The sequence below is a fragment of the Macaca nemestrina genome, chromosome 15 (assembly GCF_043159975.1).
Source record: "Macaca nemestrina isolate mMacNem1 chromosome 15, mMacNem.hap1, whole genome shotgun sequence".
Lineage (NCBI taxonomy): Eukaryota > Metazoa > Chordata > Mammalia > Primates > Cercopithecidae > Macaca > Macaca nemestrina.
In genome coordinates, this window is record NC_092139.1 from 18,255,518 (window position 1) to 18,275,153 (window position 19,636).

Here is a 19,636-nt window from a genome sequence, read left to right on the forward strand (position 1 = left end):
GGCACTAACCCTCTCTGGGCTCTGCTCTCCAGTCTTTGAAATGGGTACATTGGGTAACTAGCTCCTCCAACTCTTGGGAATCCTCTCTTTCCACCTCCATCCACCCTCTCCCCAGGTCTGTCCCCTCTCTGTGTCTTCTCCTCTCAGTATAGACAGACTGTGTGTTTTTATGTCTCTCTCTCTCTCTCTGTATGAATGCTCCTCTTTCTCTTTGCCTACTGCATTTCTGTCTGTTTTTCTTTCTGCTTTTTGGATTCTGTCTCTGTTTCTCACTTTCTTGATTTTCTGTAGGACCCTGGGAAACTCCTGGTGATAATGAAGCACGTGGTTTCGGGGAGGGGGTGACTTGAGGCTCAGGAAGGATCCTGAGGGAGCGTGGAAGTCCTCGGACAGGAATCATTTACAGTCCATTGGCACCCCTCCCCTTGTTCTGGGCACTCCCTGGGGAGTGGATGACTTCAGCTTTCTTAGAGGCAGATCCCGGGCCCATTCACTCCCAGTGGGCATCTGCCTGGGCCTGTGCCTGCTGCAGTCTGCCTGAAACCCAGGGTCACCATCATGCCTGCATGTCTGTGCCACAGGTTTGCCGAACAGGCCGTTTTCGTCCTTTTCTGCATGTTTGCCATCCTCCTCTTCTCCCGGGACCCGAAGTTCATCCCTGGCTGGGCCAGCCTCTTCACTCCTGGGTGAGACTCTGGGGACCCACAGGGAGGAGTCCAACAGGGAGGATTCTGGGCTGGGCCACCTGGAGCTGGAGAGGCAGCATTGTAGCTGGGGAGACCTGCATCCAAGTTTCCATCTCTTGTCCCATATGATTATTAATAGCTCCCTCTTTCACTCTCAAAAGAGTTTAGGTTTGGGTGATAAAATATGACTTCTCATGTGTTGAGAGCTCTGGATTTGGAGTCAGACTAAACTGGGTTAGAATTCTAGCTCTGCCACTTATGAGCTGCGTGACTGAGCAAATCGTTCATTCATTCAATCAACATTGATTGAGAACCTATTATGTGCTAAGCTGCAGGCTGGGTGCTGGGACACAGACAAAAGCGAGTAGTTAGACAACAAAATAACTGCATTGCAATGAGTGCTATGAAGGAAAGAGTGAGAGGGTTATGCTATAAAATAATAGAGCAGGGGCATTGACTTTGGACAGTTCTGGGAAGAGCCAAAACTTAGGAAGACTGCAGGTGAAAGCAGTGGAGATGCACTGGGAATGTCTACTGAATCCTGAGTCAGAACAAACGTAGCATGTTTGAGAAACTGAGAAAAGCCCAGTGGGACCGAGGCCTGGTGGGAAGGAAGGAAAGTGGGTGAGGAAGGGTAGGGGAGGGCCAGATTAGAGTGTCTTTTCGGGCATATTATGCATTTTGATTTTTTTTTTTTTCTGTGAGCAGTGGGCAGCCATTGGAGGGTTGTAAGCTACTCAACCTCTCTGTGCCTCAGTTTCCTAATCTGTAAAATATTGTAATAGTACATTTCTCATTGGCTTGTTATAAAGATAAATGAGTTAATACATGTCAAGTGATTAAAATGGCTCATAGAAAGAACTCAATAACTGCTAGCTATATTCATTAGGAAATGGGTAGTGGGGGCAAAAATATAGGTGAGGAGAATAGTTAGGAGTTATAACATCATCTAGATGGCCCCTGTCTTTTTGGGCCAAATCTGGTCCGCCACTTGATTTTGAATGACTTTTACATTTTTTAAACGGCTGTGGAAAAATCAAAAGGCAATGTCTTGTAATGCACGAAAATTATATGAAATTCAAATTTCAGTGTCTGCAAATAAAGTTTTATTGACACACAGCCACACCTATTCAATTATATATTGTCTATGGCTGCTTTCACACTCCAATATGAAATGTGAGTCCAGACAAACACCATGTGGCCTGCAAAGCCAAAATACTTACTGTGTGGCTTTTTACGGGAGACATTTGCTGACCCCTGGCTGGGGGATGGCTTCAGTGAGGGTGGCAGCAGTGACGATGTAGCAGTCAAGATATCATTCAAAGTTAAATGTGGGACTTGCGCTGGGTTGGTTTGGGGGGTGTGAATGAAAGGAGTGCCTGTATGAATGGTGGTTAGTTGGAGAAGAATATTTTTTAGTGGACTGGGAATGGCTTATTCATAATTCTATTTTGGACTTGGTTTAGACTTTTCAAGCTCAATAGCCAGTTGGATATGCAAGACTGGAGCTTAGAAGAGATGTTTAGGTTGCATACATAAATCTGGGAGTTGCTGTATAAATTTGGGAGTTAAATCCATAGGAATCAATGGGCTCAGCTATGGAAAGTGTTTAAGGAGAGTATAGAAGACCATGAGGAACCCCAGCACTTGGGAGCTGGGGAGAGGAAAGTGAGTTTACTAGAGAAACAGAAAGATGGTAAGTGAGGTAGAAGGAAAACTTAGAGCTATGGACCAGCAAAAGCCAAAAAGAGGGGAGTGTTTTAAGAAGTGTGAGTGGGCACCGTGTCAAATTCTGGTGTGGGTGGGAACATGATTAAATAGAGATGAATCTGCTGGATTTGGTGAAATCTGATTATTTCGATTAGCCCCATCCAAGAGAGATATAATGTGAGCCACATATCTATTTTAAGTTTTTTGGTAGCTACAATAAAAAGGTGAAAAACAGATGAAACTAATATGAATAATATATTTTATGTATAAATTATTAGTGAGATATTTGGCATTCTTTTTTTCATGTGAAATCATCAAAATCTTGTGTGTATTTTACATTTAAAGCACATGTCAGTTTGGTCTTGCCACATTTCAAATGCCCACTAGTCCACATGTGGCTTGTGGCTACCATACTGGACAGTGCACAATCCAGATATCTCACCCTCTGGGCCTCAACCTCTTCCCTGGTAAAATGGGTGACATAAATTCTGATCTCCTGAAGGTTGTTATAAGCAAGAAACAATATAATTTCATAAAGCCATGAAGCTGTCATTGCTCTTACCATTTTTTTTATTTTTCCAAAATGTAGATGCTTTATTTTTTTCAGATGCAAAATGAGCATTATAAGCATTTCAACAATACAGAAAATGTGAAAAGTCAGCCAAATCTCAGTCTCTAATTCTGATATACATCTTTCCTGACTTTTAAAAAATGCCTATCTGAGAACTGTTCTACATTGTGATCGCGCTGTTATCAGCCTGTATACATTTGTCAAGACTTGTTAAACTATACCCTTAAAATGGGTGCTTTTTATTGCATGTTAATTACACCTCAATGAAACATATGCCAATTGGCTTTTAGAACTCTATTAAAAAGAAGATTTTTTTTAACAGAAACGTGATCACATCGACATATTATTTGTAATCTGCTTTTTAATTTTGTATAGAATTTCAAAAGTTATGCATATTCATAAAAATTCAAACAATGCTGAATTGTAAAAGAATAAGTTAATGGCTCTTTATCCACTTTATGTCCCACTGCCCAGAGATGATCGCAATGAGCAGTTTGGTGTGTGACATTCCAGGTATGCACACATATCTTCATACATACACACATACAAATATGTATACATATAACAAAAGACTGTAAAATATAATAATATGATCATGGACAACTTGCCATTTTGAACTTACTTCATTCTTTTTTTTAAATTTTATTTTCTTGGACTCAGGTCACAACTTCATTCTTTTAAAACACCACATAGTACTCTACAGAATGGGAGCACTTTGATTTATTTAACCAATTCCTTATTAGATTGTGTTCAATGCTTCAAATACAAACTTTTAAAATAAAATTTACAGGGTATCTTGGTTGTATTTCTATGTCAATACATAGAGATTGACATTATCTTATCTCTTTTTAAACAGATGCAATGTACTTCATAATATGAATGGAACATAATTTCTTTAAATGTGTCTATCAAAAATCTTCCAACTTTTTTTACTCTTATCAATAATGAACATCCTTGCACATAATCTGTGTACAAAAGTACGACTATTTCTCAAGGTTAAATACCTAGAAGTAGGATAACTGGATCAAAGGGTATTTACATGTAAAATTGGAAACATGTTGCCAAATGCCCTAGGAGGTTAAACTGGTTTATTCTTTCACTAAGGGCGTATGTTCCCAATGCCCTCACCAGTTTTACTCCCCTTTTCAAGTCTTGCCTGTTGGCAGATGAATGGTATACCATTAGTGTTTTGATCTGCATTTCTCTGATTATAATGATATTGACCATCTCTTCCAACTTCTTGTCTGTTTGAATACTCTCCAAATGTGTGAGTGGAAAGAGCTCTGGTTAGCAGTGAGCTCTAGGCTTCATTGAACTTGGAGCCAGAACAATCTGAGTTTAAGGCCAGGGTCTACAGAATGGGAACACTTCGATGTATTTAACCAATTCCTTATTGAATTGTGTCCAATGCTGAAAATAAAAACTTTAAAATTTACAGGGTATCTTGGTTGTATTTGTATGTCAGTTTAACAAAATGACTTGCTCAGGGTCTGGCCTTGAACAGGTTGTTTCTGCTCTTTGACCCTCTGATTCTCCACCTGAAATGGAAAGTGCCTGCCCCGAGGGCTTAATGTCTCCCCTAAAGGACACATTGTGGATGCTTGAAAGGTGACAGTCAGGTTTTGAGGGGCCATGAGGCTGGGTCAATCTGGGTTCCACTGGTGTGAGTGGGCTGTATCTCAATGTGGTCAGCTGCCCATCCCAGGAGGGATTCAAGCACAAGGTGAACAAAGGCAGGGTTCTCACAGGAGTCCCGGTGAGGGTGATTTATGGGGGTTCCAAGGATTCCAATATTCTGCGGCCCTCAGATTCTCCCCTCTTTGGTCGAGTCCCTCTTCCTAGGGTCCTTGAGTTGGGAGGATAAGCATTTGCTTGGGCGCAAGCAGCATCTAAATGCCCCTGGGGAGCTGTGAATGAAGAGCTTTGCACCATGCTTAGTGCATTGCAGGACAGAATCCAGTGGCCCAGCCTCCAACAATGGCCCCTTCACAGCAGGCCTAATTCCCTTCCACAAATCCTCCGTTACAAATCTGCCAAACCTCGGCCCACTGAGATGCCCAGGGTCACATGCTTTGGGGCCTTCTCATTGTAGGTTTCTTTCTGATGCCGTCACCGGCGTGGCTATTGTCACCATCTTGTTCTTCTTCCCGTCCCAAAGGCCCTCTCTCAAGTGGTGGTTTGACTTCAAAGGTAAGGTGGTCAAGGCTGGGGTCTTGGTGGGCTCAGTGAGGACTGCGACGTGGAGTGTGGTCATCAAGGGCCTGGAACCCCCCACTGCACTAACCACGTGGTCCTTCCTGCTTCTCCTTTCACTGTCTGAACCGTTGCCTTGTCTGGGGACAGGGGTTAGCAACTACAGTCTTCAGACCAAATCCAGGCAGCTGTCTGTTTTTGAACAGACTGTGAGCTAAGCACAGTTTTCAGATTTTTAACTGGTTGAAAAAAAAATCAAAAGAAAAACATTTCAGGACATGTGAAAGTTACATGAAATCTAAATTTCAGTGTCCGTGTATCAAATTTTGCTTTCCCCTAAGGAACCTGTGGAAATTTATTTTCTTTAATTATATTAGTACCTACACAATAGCCTCAATTTTGCCTCTTGGCCCACGAAGCAAAAAATGTTTAGTTTTCTTGCCCTTTGCAGAAAAATGACCCCTTGGCCCAAAGCAGGAGTTGCACGTTGGCTGCCCAAGGAGCCACGCATGGAAAACACAAGCTGGGTTTCAACTGTATAGGAAGTGTTGGGGACTGAGGAGAAACTGCCTGAAGGCATTCCGATTCCATTTTTTAAAAAATCGCTGAGTACCTCTAAACAAAATGCCATAGACTGTGGCCTTCAGATTGCCAGCTTGCGACTTCCTCTGGTGTCCAGCAGATGTCTGCCAGAAGGTGACGCCAACACCTGAGGCTGCCACCTGGGGCAGTTGGCTGAGCTCCTCCGGAGTCAGGAAATAGGGACCATAATCAAACTATTTTCTATTGTTGAGAAAAATAGAGTCACTCAGGATAGCCCTAGCCATGGAAGAGTCGGGGTTTGAGTGTGGGGAGTATAGTGTATGTGTCCTGTAGGAAGATGAGGATTTTACAGGCTCCATAAACAGTTCTTTCTTTCTTCTTCTTTTTTTTTAATGGGGTCTCACTCTGTCACCCAGGCTGGGGTGCAGTAGCGCCATCACAGCTCAGTGCAGTCTCGAACTCTTGGGCTCCAGTGAACCTCCCACCTCAAACTCCCAAGAAGCTGGGATTACAGGTGTGAGCTACCTCGTTTGGCTAATTAAAAGAAAAAAAAAATTGTAGCAGCTGGGCATGGTAGCTCACACCTGTAATCCCAGCACTTTAAGAGACTGAGGCGGGTGGATTGCTTGAGTCCAAGAGTTTGAGACTAGCCTGGGCAACATGGAGAAACCCCATCTCTACAAATAATACAAAAAAAAAAAAAAAGTAGCTGGGCATGGTGAGGCACGCCTGTAGTCCCAGCTACTTGGAAGGCTGAGGTGGGTGAATCGATTGAGCCTGGCAGGTCAAGGCTGCAGTGAGCTCTGATGGCACCCACCGCACTCTAGCCTGGGTGACAGAGTGAAACCCTGTCTCAAAAAAAAAATTTTTTTTTGTAGTAATGGGGGTCTCACTACATTACCCAGGCTGGCCTTGAACTCCTGGCCTCAAGTGACCCTCCCATCTCTGCCTCCTGAAATGTTGGGACAACAGGCATGAGCCACCATGTGTGACCCATAGACAGTTCCTGTAGCATAGCTGGACCTCAGGGAGGCTGGAACTGGGCCTAAGGAGGCTTAGCTGTGGGCCTGCGTACTCTGCAGTTGAACAGGATTCAGCTTTTCTCCATTTCTGCTTCTCTTCCAGTCAGTCTTCCAACTGGCTGTTCTCATCATTCCCTCTGTATATAATTTCTTAACCTTTTCCTAGTTTCTGCTGTTTGTTAGGTTTTGTACCTTTATAGTTTCTGCTTCATTTTAGTCTCTACTTTTGTTCCCTTATAGTGTCTGATCCCCGTGGCTTCTGCTAACTCCACTTCCTCATGTTTTCTATTCCCTGTGGCATCGCCTCTCACACTTTCTGCCCCTTCCTGGCTTCTTCCACCTGATGGCGGCCACTTCCTCATGGTGTCCAACTGCTTCCTTGAGCCTCTGCTTCCCCTGAGCCTCTGTGTCCTCACAGTATCTGTTTCCTCCTGGCTTCTGCTTCCTCACCCAACTTCAGCCCAGTCATGCCCCCTGTGTGTCATGCGGCCTCTCTGTTCATTCTTTCACCTTCAGGTGTCACTTCTCTTCGCCCAGTGGGTCTCTGTTTCCCATTGATGCATCTGTAAGATGTAAGAGTCGGGTTGGTTCAGCTTGTTGTTCTTTGGGCAGATTTCCTCCCACAAGGCTACTTCACAGCCTTATAGATCCCTGGCCAGCCTATGGATCAGCTGCCCTTGGTCAGGTTCCCAACCATGGTTCTGGCACCTGGGGGTGAACTCACAATGCCCAGGGCTTTCTCTCAGCTGGGGCCATGGGGAAGGCCCTATTGTTACAGGGCAGGGAGCCCCCAGATTGGGGCTTAGTCTGGGAGGGTTCTTGGCTTCTTCATCCAGGAAGGAATTCCAGGGCAAGCCAGCGGTGTTAGACAGCAACTTTTATTGAAGCGGCAGTGCACAGCAGCAGCAGAGGCTCTGCTCCTTGTGGAGTGGGGCTACCCCATAGGCAGTGTGCCCAGAGTAGTAGCTCAGAGGCAGTGCTGCAGTCATATTTATATGCACTTTTAATTATATGCAAATTAAGGTGTAGTTTATGCAGAAATTTCTAGGATAAGGGTGTTAACTTTTAGGTTGTTGAGTCATTGCCATGAAAAGGGATGGTAATTTCCGGGTGTTGCCATGGCAATGGTAAACTGACATGGTATACTGGTGGGCATGTCTTATGGAAAGCTGCTTCCACCCAGGACCTGTTTTGGCTGGTCCTCAATTTGGTCTGGTGCCCAAGCCCCACCCCTGGAGTGAGTCCCGCCTCCTACTTTACTATGACACAGCTGACTGGCATCCCAGCTCTGCTACTACTTTTCTGGGTGACCTCAGGGAGGCTCCTATATTCTCCGAGCCTTGCTTTCTCACTTAGAAAATGAGGGAGTCCCTTAGATGCCTTCCACCTCTGGCTTTTACTGGCTTTATAGTTCAGGGGTTGCAAACTCAACTGCCTACAGGGAGGTAACACTTATTTTATATATAAGATATATATTCATATGTTTTATAAATATATAATCTATAAAAATATATCATATATAATATATAATATAGATTATATGTAATATATATATATTTTTTTGACCTATGTTTGTCTCCAGATGGAAGGTAACATTTATATGCAGCAGATTGAGTTCAGGAAAATGTGTCTCAAGAAACATATGGCCCTCCTTGTCAATCTTTCTTTTCCCATTTTTGAAACAGAGAACAGTTTCCTTATTATACAAAGGGAGACAACAGCTGAGGTCAGTAAGAAGTGGTGAGAGGCCGGGCGTGGTGGCTCACACCTGTAATCCCAGCACTCTGAGAGACTGAGGTGGGTGGATCACCTGAGGTCACGAGTTTGAGAGCAGCCTGGCCAACATGGCGAAACCCTGTCTCTAATAAAAAATACAAAAATTATCTGGGTGGGTGGTGCATGCCTGTAACCCCAGCTACTTGGGAGACTGAGGCAGGAGAATTGCTTGAACCTGGGAGGTGGAGGTTGCAGTGAGCCAAGATCATGCCACTGTACTCCAGCCTGGGTGAAAGAATAAGTCTGTCTCAAAAAAAAAAAAAAAAAAAGAAGTAGTGACAGCCTCAGTCTTGTCGCAAGGCAGGGTCTGTGGAAAACTGGTGAGCCAATCCCCACTTAAATTAAAGGGGGCAGATATTACTTAGTTTTCACTGATTGTACCCATGCAGGAAAACAGAACTAGTTTAGTCAGATTTGCTGATTTTTCAAAAGAAGCCAAAAATCTAGATTTTTATGTGGAATCTCCCTGGTTTTAAATATTGGCAACTCATTAAAGTTGAAAAACAAATACTATGTGGGCCAACCACAGTAGCACTAAAACACGTGTGTTGAGTCTGGTCCATGGAATGCCAATGTGTGCCCTTAGCCCAGGGGTCTTTGAACTGGAGTTTCCAGCATTGCCCAGAGGGTGGGGAGGGAACTCCATGAGCACTGCCTGTCCTTTGGCCACCAGTGACCCTGTGCAGACTTGGCTGATGTGATACTTTCTGGTATTTAACACTAAAGACTTTTGTGGAGTCTTATATTGTGGTCAGTAAGTTTCCAAAGAGAGTAAGTGACTTGTTCAAGGTCACACTGCTCATTAAAAAGAGTCAGGGCCAGGTGTGGTGGCTCACACCTGTAGTTCCAGCTACTTGGGAGGCTGAGGCAGGAAGATTGCTTGAGAAGTTCAAGGTTGCAGTGAGCTGTGATGGCGCCACTGCACTCCAGCCTGGGCAACAGAGTGAGACCCTGCCTCAAGAAAAAAAAAAAGAGGGGGAGAGAGAGACAAAGAGAAAGAGAGAGAGGACCTAGAACCAGACATTCAAGCCAGCCTTGATTTTCTTCTTATACTCACCCCACTATTCTTTTATGGGTCCGAGTTGCACTTGCGTTTCTCACCCTTTGTGGTCATTCAAATATTGATTGAGTGCCTACTATGTGCTAGGCACTGTGCTTGTGGTGGAAAAGTAGTTGATGATGATGGTGATGATGATGATGATGACGACTTCTCTTTCCTCTTTGTCAACTAGCTGTTCCTCTAGAGAGCTTCGTGACTCACTCCATCACTTCATTCAGGGCTCTGTCCAAATGCCACCTCCTGAGAAACCTTCCCTGACTGCACCATCTAGAAAATCTCCCTCCTTTGTTACTCTTTATTCATTTACCTTATTTTATTTTTCTTCATAGCACATGAAATTTCTTGACATTATTTATTTATTTTTTAAGACAGGGTCTTGCTCTGTTGCCCAGGCTGGAGTGCACCCACACAGTCTCAGCTCACTGCAACCTCTGCCTCCCGGGTTCCAGCGATTCTCATGCCTCAATCTTCCAAGTAGCTGGGATCATAGGCACCCACCACCATGCCCAACTAATTTTTGTATTTTTAGTAGAGATGGGGTTTCACCATGTTGGCCAGGCTGGTCTTGAACTCCTGACCTCAGGTGATCCACCCACCTCATCCTCCCAAAGTGCTGGAATTACAGGCATGAGCCACCATGCCCGGCCAGTATATTTATTTGTTTATCACCTGACTTCCCCCCTGGAATATAAGTTCTCCAAGGAGACGAATTTTCTCTGTTTTGGCCATTTCTGTATCCTGAGAGCCCAGAAGAGTGTTTGACACATGGCAGGTACTCGATATATATTTGCTAAATAACTGGCCAAGGACTTGCTCTGGGCAAGGCCCTGGGATGAGTCCTTTGCACAGAGGGACCATTTCATCTTTCCAGTAAGTCTCTGAGGGAAGTGCTGTTACCTCATTTTGCAGAAGAGGAAATCGAGGCTCACAAAGGTAGTGACACTGGCCCAAATCACACAGTTGGGGCACAGCAGAGCCAGGATTCAAGTCTAGTTTAAAGCTTGTGCCTTTAGCTACTGCTATAGACAGCCAGCGAATATCAGGTTGAGCTGCAGTGGGAAATCCACGTAGTCAGAGATTGTGCTTATGAGAAATAGCAGCAAAGGAATGGTTGGATGGGAAAACAATAAAAACCATGGTAGCTAACATTAACTGAGCACTTGGCATGTGACAGACAGTCTGATACGCGCTCACCATTTAATCTGCATTACATGGGACCCTGCTCAAGGCCTTCTTCCTTCCTCTGTCCCATCCACCCTTACCTGCTGTGTGGGGTGAGTCACTTCACTTTTTCAGACCTTTTGTACTTCTTTAATGAAATATTTTATCACCTGAAGGCAGAGGGCTGGGCCACCTGCCATGTCTGGTTGCCTTGTCCAGTTCTGGGCTTAAGTGTATGTTGCATTTGGCCCAAGAATCCCCTCAAGGTATATGACACCTGCACCACATGTAGATACCATGGGCTGCATGCACTTGTGGGCTGCGTGCACCTGTGGGCTGCGTAAACCTGTGGGCTGCATACACCTGTGGGCTTCATACATCGGTGGGCTACATACACCTGTGGGCTTCATACACCTGTGGGCTGCATACACCTGTGGCCACATACACCTGTGGGCTGCATACACCTGTGAGCTACATACACCTGTGGGCTGCATACACCTGTGGGCTGCATACACCTGTGGGCTGCATACACCTGTGAGCTACATACACCTGTGGGCTGCATACACCTGTGGGCTTCATATACCTGTGGCCTGCATACACCTGTGGGCTGCATACACCTGTGGGCTTCATACACCTGTGGCCACATACACCTGTGGGCTGCATGCACCCATGGACTGCATACACCTTTGGGTTTCATACACCTGTGGACTCCATACACCTGTGGGCTGCATACACCTGTGGACTGCATACACCTGTGGGCGGCATGCACCTGTGGGCGGCATACACCTGTGGACTGCATGCTTGCTGGTAGAGGGATTTTATTAAGTAGCTTTTATTATCTTTATTTCCTGACTATAAAATCTTGTTTTAGGTAAACCACTGTGTAACATTTGGAAAAAGCTCAAAAGGAGAAGCAAAATGTCCATAACTGCTTGACCAGGAACTGGAAGATGGCAAACTGCCTTAAAGGAGTCAGACCCATCCTCCCTGCTTCCCTGGTCACAGTCTGCCAAGAAAAGTCCTATTTCAGGAGTGATTTACCCCGCACCAGGCATGGGTCTAAGTGTGTCATATACATTATTTGACAAATATTTACAGAGTAACCATCAGGTGTCAGGCACTGTTCTAGACCCTGGGGATGCAACTATCAGCTAACTGGAAATCCCTCATCTCCCTGCAGATCCATCATTGTCCTGGTTGGTGTTCACAGGAACCCCCCTGGTTCTGTAATGTGCCATGTGCTGGCTGAGGAAATGGGCTCAGGGAGGCAAAGTCACTTGTCAAGGGCACGCAGTGAGCCAAGACTGAGGAGGGTCTGTCTCCAAGCCTATGCCCCCAACCCAGGGATGTCACACTACTAGCCACGTGCCAGGTCCAACCCACCACCTGCTTTTGTAGATAGAGTTTTATTTACAACCAGGCCCACATGTTTAGGTATGGTCTCTGGCTGTTTTCATGCCACAATGACGGAGTAGTGACAACAGAGCCTGTCTGTGTGGCCTGCAAAGCCTCAATGATTCACTCGCTAACCCCTTGCAGAAAGTCTGTTGACTCCCCCGCCCACTGTCCTCACCACTGCAGCACTGCCACTTTCGAGGAAATAAAAATCATCCCATCATTTCAAGGCTCAAAAATACCCTTTGTTTCTATTTTTCTAAATGTCCTTCCTCTTTTTCTTTCCTCTCTGTGCATGTTCCAGTACAAAGAAAACCTTTTCTCTTATAAATGAGGGTAAAAATAGCTCTTGTGCCGAAGGGCTGTTGGGAGAGTTAAGTTATGTCCTGCATGTGGAGTTTTTTAAAACTCTCAAGCTGTGGGAATCATGAAAATTATTTTCACTGGGAATAGAGCAGCTCCCCTATCATGATGCCTGTGCACTCTCTCCCTAAAGCTCCAAGCCAGATGCTGGATCCACCACTTGGCTTCCTGGGGACCCCTGAGTGTCCCCAGTAAGATGGGGCTGCAGGGCTGGTGGCCTCTGCCTCAGGCTGAGCGGCCCTGAGTGTGTGCTGAATCCCTCTCTCTGCCCAGCTCCCAACACAGAGACACAGCCCTTGCTGACCTGGAAGAAGGCCCAGGAGACAGTGCCCTGGAACATCATCCTTCTCCTGGGAGGGGGCTTCGCCATGGCCAAAGGCTGTGAGGTAAGACCCCCGGCCCCCCTAACCAGCAGGAGCAGCGGGAGGCAGGTGTGGGCGGGTCCCAGTGCTGGCTGCAGCACCAGGATCAGAGCAGGTGAGCTGCACGCGCCCTGGGGGCACAGCCAGTTTCCTCACCTGCCAAACTGAGATGATCATAGTTCATTCCTCACAGGTCCACACTCAGGACCAGGTGCTACAGAGAAAGAAAGGAATGAGTTACGACCTGGATCCTTAAGGAACTCATGATGGACAAAATATTAATATAATACTAATACTAATAATATTAAGACTCGAGGGCTCTGTGACTTAAGAGGGATAATACAATATTGTGCTCACCCAATGCCAGACACTGTTCAACATGCTTGCGGAGGCGGAAGGATGGCTTGAGGCCAGGAGTCCAAAATCAGCCTGGGCAGTATAGTGAGACCCTCTCTCTTTTTTCTCTCTCTCTCTTTTTTTGGGATAGAGTTTCGCTCGGTCACCTAGGTTGGAGTGCAGTGGTGCCATCACAGCTCACTGCAGCCTCAACCTGCTGGGCTTAATCAATTCCCTCACTTCAGCCCCCCAAGTAGCTGGGACTACAGGGATGCCCCACCATGCCCAGCTAATTTCCTTTTGTATTTTTTTGTAGAGATGGGATTTAAAAAAAAAATTAGCTGGGTGTGGTGATCCCAGTGGAGTCATGATGATAATACTACACTCCAGCCTGGGTGACAGAGCAAGACCTCATCTTCCCCCACCCCCCCGCAAAAAAAAAGAAAAAGTAAAAAACATGCTTTACACATTAACTCATTTAAACCTCCCAACAATGCTATAAGGTAGATACCATTATTATGCCCATTCTCTAGATAAGGAAGTTGAGACACAGGGAGATAAAGTACCTTTTCCCTAATGTCACACAGCTACGGAGTCAGGATTAGAATCCAGGCAGTTTGGCTCTGGAGTCTATGCTCTTAACCACTCTCATATAAGTCCTAGATAGTAATATTAATTAGTTCATGGATGTTATTATTAATGTTATTCCAGAGGGCTTTGTGAGCTCAGAAGTCAGGGCTGGGACCAGGGTGGAGCAAATGAGGCACAGGGAGTGCAGAATTTCAGGGAGTGCTCACTCTCCGGGGTGTGCCAGTGCGGGTCAGCCAGCCCAGCTCCCAGGCAGTGCGACGTCGGCATCCGGCTTCTGTCTCCACAGATTATCTCACTGAATCGCCGCACCAGCCCTAAGAGCTGGGTAATGGTTTTATGTCTGTTTTACAGATATGAAAACTGAGACATGAAAAATTAAGCAACTCTCTTAAATTCTTACAATTGCACTCTGCTTGGGAGCTGGGGTTCAAATTCTCCCTGATTTCAGAGTCCAGACTCCAAATTGTTCACTCCAGAATTTTGCACATGCCAGCCATTGTTCGAAGTGCTTTGTGAATCAAATATGACCCAGTTGATCTTTATAAACACCACTGAATCAGATGCTATCACTGTCTCCATTTTAAAAATGAGGAATCGGAGGCAAAAGGAGGCTAAATAGCTCGCCTACATTTGCACAGCCAGGAGATGGTGGAGCCAGGATCTGAAACCAAAGCTCGCGTGGCTGAGCTCCGTCCCACCCCTGAACGCCTCGTAAACCGAGGCATTCGAAACCACAGCCAGTTAAGAGTCAGTCTGCGATTAAGGATAAGGGAAGCTGAAATTACTTCTTTTATTGCCTTCTCTTGTTAATTTCAATTTTCAGTTCCAAATGAAGTTACAATGTTGGATACCTGTTAATGGTGTACACTGGTCGGAAGCCCAGGCTTGGGAATCTCAGTATCTGGTCAATCTAGGTTCTACCACTCCGTGCTGGGACACTTTGGGCAGGTTTCTTAACCTCTCTGGGTTCCTATTTTTCTCGTCCATAGACTGAGGCTCAAAGCTGTTACTCTACAGGGTTGCTGGAAAATATTAAAGAATAACTGCCCGATACATATAGCTGATAAGAAGTGCTAAAAACTGCAGCACACCAGCTCATAAATCCTCATGCCATGGTTTCTACAGGTTGGGCATTCAGGAAGTAGACTCCAGGATGGAGATTCGCAAGCATGGGCATCATTAGGTTGTGCCCTTGGGGTCACTGTGGTAGGGAGAGGCAGAAAGCAGGAGAGGGCAGAGGGAGAAATGCAGCTGGAGGCAGACCCAACCCCACAGGACCACTGGAGCTGAGATGGCCCTCAGAAGTAGTCCAAGTAATCAGAGATAGCCAGGCCCTTGTATCCCAGCATCCATCTGTCTGGGGACACAAGCTGCCCCAGGTGCAGGTATGGCCTCAAGTGAGGCTGCTTTTGGGGTCTGAGACAGCTGAGTGCACTCCCTTAACGGGGGCAACAAGACCTCCACTGACGGGGATCTGGGTGGCACATTCAGCCTCTCTACACAGGTGCCCATTTGAAAATAAAATATGTTTTACTTTGTTTATTAAAAAAACACATAAATAACAGTACAGACTTCAAAAGGAACAAAGGAATAGATGAGCAAAAGCACTGTTATTTGTCTCCATTTTAGGAATCCTGAGACCCAGAGAGGTTAAGTAACTGGTTCTTGGTAACACAGCTCATTAGTAGCAGGGCTAAGATTTGAACTCATGTCTATCTGACTTATGCTATTGCCTCCTGCTGGGGGTGTCTTAGGGAAGGTTTTCTGAAGGAAGTGACATGTTATCCAGATCTTGAAGAAGTGTGCTGTACGATGGAACCAGACCATCTGAATCACAGATTTCCCACTTCTTAGGTGTGTGATCTTTGTCAAGTTACTAAACCTCTCTGGGCCTCAGTTTCCTCATCTGCAAAATTGGAATCACAATGGCACCCACCTGGTAAAGTTGTCATGATTATTAAGTGAGTCAATATATGCAGAGAAATGAGAACACAGCCCAGCACAGTTGGTTATTATGGTTAGACACTGAGGAAAAGGAAAATCAAAATCAAGAATCAGGTGGAGGTTCATGGCTTGAGCAACTTGGTGGAAATGGTGCCATTTACCTCGGTGATCTGAGCCCAGCCTGGACTAGACGAAGGAGGCTGGATGAGATGACCCTGATCCAGAGGTTTCCCTAAGCTCCAGGAGTAGTGTGGGGAGCACTGGCTCTCAGTGGAGGCTGGGCTGCGGGATGCTGGGCATGCTAAGAGGCCACCCTGGCTCTGAGCCCAGCCCTGGGCAGCTGGCCGGAGTTTCTCTTCAACAGGGGCTTTGTGTAGTAGCTGTTCCTTTCCCCAGCCTCTGTCGTACCATCCCCTCCCCGGGCAGCCGCAGCCTGGCCCAGGAGCGACCAGAATGCTTATGGCACATCCTGGTTCCTGGCCCCTGCCCCATGCTCTCATCAGACCACAGCCTGGCAGCCTCCTGAGGATCGGAGGTCCCTGGATGCAATCCAGGGTGAGCCTGGGTGTGTTGACTCCCAGAGCTGGTTCTGAAGGGCAGGAAGCCTATCCTAGCGCTTACTCTGAGCCTCAGCAACTCGCTTAAGCCCACTTAGGGTCCTCACTGCAGTTTTCTCCTGCCGCAAAACCATATAGTCATGACTCTGCATAGACTTAAACTCAAGTCCAAGGTTTCCCTTGGCCAACACAGAAAGTTGTATGGGATAATGTAGGTCCCAACACTGGCACCTACCTCTCTTCCCTCCTAACACCCCTCCAGTCTCCTTGGCCCCTTCCTCAGCCACACCAGACTTGCATGCACCCCACAGCCTTTGCGTCTTCCCTTTCTCTCTTGAATTTTCGTCATGAGAGCTCTGAGTCCTCACTCTTCAGGTCTCAGCCCCTCAGAAATGCCCTCCCAAGCCCCTACGTCTAGAATAGCCTCCCACCCCAGTCCCTCTTCCTCTCATGACCCTGCCTATTCCTGTATACCACATCCACCCCCGAAATGATCCTGTGGGCATGTTTATTGATTGTGTCTCTTACTGGAACGGAAGCTCCATGAGGCAGGCAGAGATCATGTCTGTTTTATCCACCACTGTTCTAGTCACCTAGAAGACACTGGGTGCATAACGGTGCTTAACACATCATTGTTGCTATGACCTACAAGATGGGCTGCTTTGAGAATTGCTAACATAATGTATGGAAAGTACCCAGAAGAGTGGTGATATACCCCAGGTGCTCAAACTAGGAGCCACGCTCATCTTCACTATTATGATTACTGTTATTATTGCATTAACTCATTGATGAAAGGTTGATCTTATTCTGTTGGCACAACAAACTTACAAATATATTGTGGTGATAGAGGTAAGGAGAAAATGTGTATTCTCCCCATTTCTCATTTTCTGCCAGAAATCTGTCATCTTTATTATTGATACAGTTTTGCTGTGTCCCCACCCAAATCTCATCCTGAATTGTGTAGTTCCCATAATCCCCACATGTCATGGGATCTGGTGGGAAGTAATTTAATCATGGGGGCAGTTACCCTCATGCTGTTCTTGTGACAATGAGTGAGTTCCCAAGAGATCTGATGATTTTTTTGTAAGGGGCTTTTCCCCCTTTTGCTTGGCACTTCTTGCTGCCACCATGTGAAGAAGGATGTGTTTGCTTCCACTTCCACCATGATTGTAAGTTTCCTGAGGCCTCCCCAGCTGAATTGTGAGTCAACTGAGCCTCTTTCCTTTATAAATTACCCACACTTGGGTATGTCTTTATTAGTAGAGCGAGAGTGGACTAATACAATTATTATTACCCTCATTTTATTGGACAGAGAAGCCTGATTACATGACTAAGATCCAGATTCTGAATCTCACTAGGGCACATCATATTATTTATTTGGGCAAATCACTGAGCTTTTTTGTGCTTCAGTTTCTTCAACCATAAAATGGAGATAATTGTACAGATGGTTCCTGACTTCACAATGATTCGACATATGATTTTTCAACTTTGCAGTGGTGAAAGAGTGGTATGCATTCAGTAGAAAAGTTACTTAGAATCTTGAATGTTGATCTTTTCCCAGGCTGTGATATGTGGTAGGATACTCTCTTGTCGATGCTGAACAATTATGAGGGTAAACAACAGATATTCTACAGTGTATAGTATTGCCAGATGATTTTGCCCCACTGTAGGCTGATGTCTATGTTCTGAGCACATTGAAGGTAGGCTGGGCTAAGTTATGAATATTGAACTTATGCCATAACAAACCTCCTTATAAGATGCTCCTCTACTCTGTATCAAAGACACCAAGAAGAGAGGACCTGGTTGAAGTAAGAAAACAGGAGGAAGAGGGAAGCACCTCTGCCAACTCAGTCTCCCCACCTCCCATCTTTGCAAGGTGGCCTTGGGTACTTCTGGTCATCTTCAGGGCCAGTAAGGAACATAATTTGAAAACCACTGCACTGGACAATTTCTGAGTTCCACCACTTCAGGCATCTTGTGACTTCATGCTACTAGTTATGGCAGGCACTAACCAAGCACCCAGCCACTTTCCTAGGCCCTTTATAGATTCGCTCCTTTTCTCCCAACAATAACCCTCTGGGACAGGCACTATCATTATCCCTGGTTTACAGATAAGGAAATTTTAGCACAGAGAGGTTAAGTGACTTGCCTAGGAAGTTACGTGACAGCTAGAAAGGATTAAGCTGGGAAGCAAACTCAGACTGACTCCAGAGCCCCATCTCTTCACCTTCTGGCCATGCCACCTCTGACCTTGGCTGTTGCTGGTCCCTGGAGTCCCTGGGAACACTGTGGGGCTGTGTGTTTCCAAGGAAACAAAGCTTCCAATTCCTAAGAATATGGGAAAGAGGCCAGGGCGTGGGGGCTCATGCCTATAATCCCAGCACTTTGGGAGGCCTAGGCAGGAGGATCGCTTAAGCCCAGAGGTTCAAAACCAGCCTGGGCAACATAATAAGACCCTGTCTCTATAAAAAAATCACTTAAAAAAATTTAGCCAAGCGTGGTGGTGTGTGCCTGTAGTCTCAACTACTCAGGACACTGAGGTGGAGGCTTGCTTGAGCCCAGGAGATAGAGGCTGCAGTGAGCTATGATTGTGTCACTGCACTCCAGCCTGGGTGACAATGTGAGGCTCTGTCTCAAAAAAATAAATAAAATAAAATGGGAACGGGCAGGTGAAGTCCCCTCAGAGTCCCCAGTGGAACCCGACGCAACAGGGGTTTTCCTCTCTTCAGAAGCTGCCAGACCTCCCTCCAGTGCTGGAGCTGCACCAAGGCCTGTGTGGCTGCGGGGACGCTGGCTGGAAGCCCGGTCACTCAGAGGCCTAGCTACGGGGCAGCTCCTGGCTTCTCACTTACCCGAGTCATTAATATTCCCTCTCTCTAGCCCCTCTCTGTTTAATTGAGCACAGAGCTGTCAGGTCAGACTCTTTGCCAGAGCTGTGGCCTATAGGAAAAACCAGAGGTCCCATTTTCTCCCTGCAGCGCTCTTTGCAGCTAGGGGAGGGGCTGTGGCCTCCATGCTGCCACTTACCGTATTCCCCAGGCTAGCAGACAAACTGCAGATGTACCAGAAACACCTTAGTCTTACGAGGACTCTTCTGGGGAAAAATATTTTTAAGCATTTATTATTCTTCCATTGAAGGTAACTTTTAAGTCAAATTGTAGGGGCAAGTGTACTCTTTTATTTATGTAAAAACTATATGTCGTATTCTATTTTATTTTATTTTATTTTATTTTTTGAGATGGAGTCTCGCTCACTCTGTCACCCAGAATGGAGTGCAGTGGCATGATCTCAGCTCACTGCAACCTCCGCTTCCCTGGTTTAAGCGATTATCCTGCCTCAGCCTCCCGGGTAGCTAGGATTACAGGC

At 46.0% G+C, this 19,636-nt stretch overlaps 1 protein-coding gene across 3 annotated transcripts in view; it reads left to right on the plus strand.

The window, feature by feature from the left end:
• The window catches only part of LOC105496484 (solute carrier family 13 member 3), a 122,749-nt gene that overhangs the window by 93,061 nt on the left and 10,052 nt on the right, over positions 1-19,636 (plus strand). For all 3 annotated transcript variants that reach the window (XM_011766954.3, XM_011766953.2, XM_071079177.1), the window contains 3 exons: positions 582-686; positions 5,060-5,157; positions 12,754-12,866. In XM_011766954.3, the coding sequence (XP_011765256.1) occupies positions 582-686; positions 5,060-5,157; positions 12,754-12,866 (316 nt within the window). The remainder of the gene's footprint in view (positions 1-581; positions 687-5,059; positions 5,158-12,753; positions 12,867-19,636) is intronic.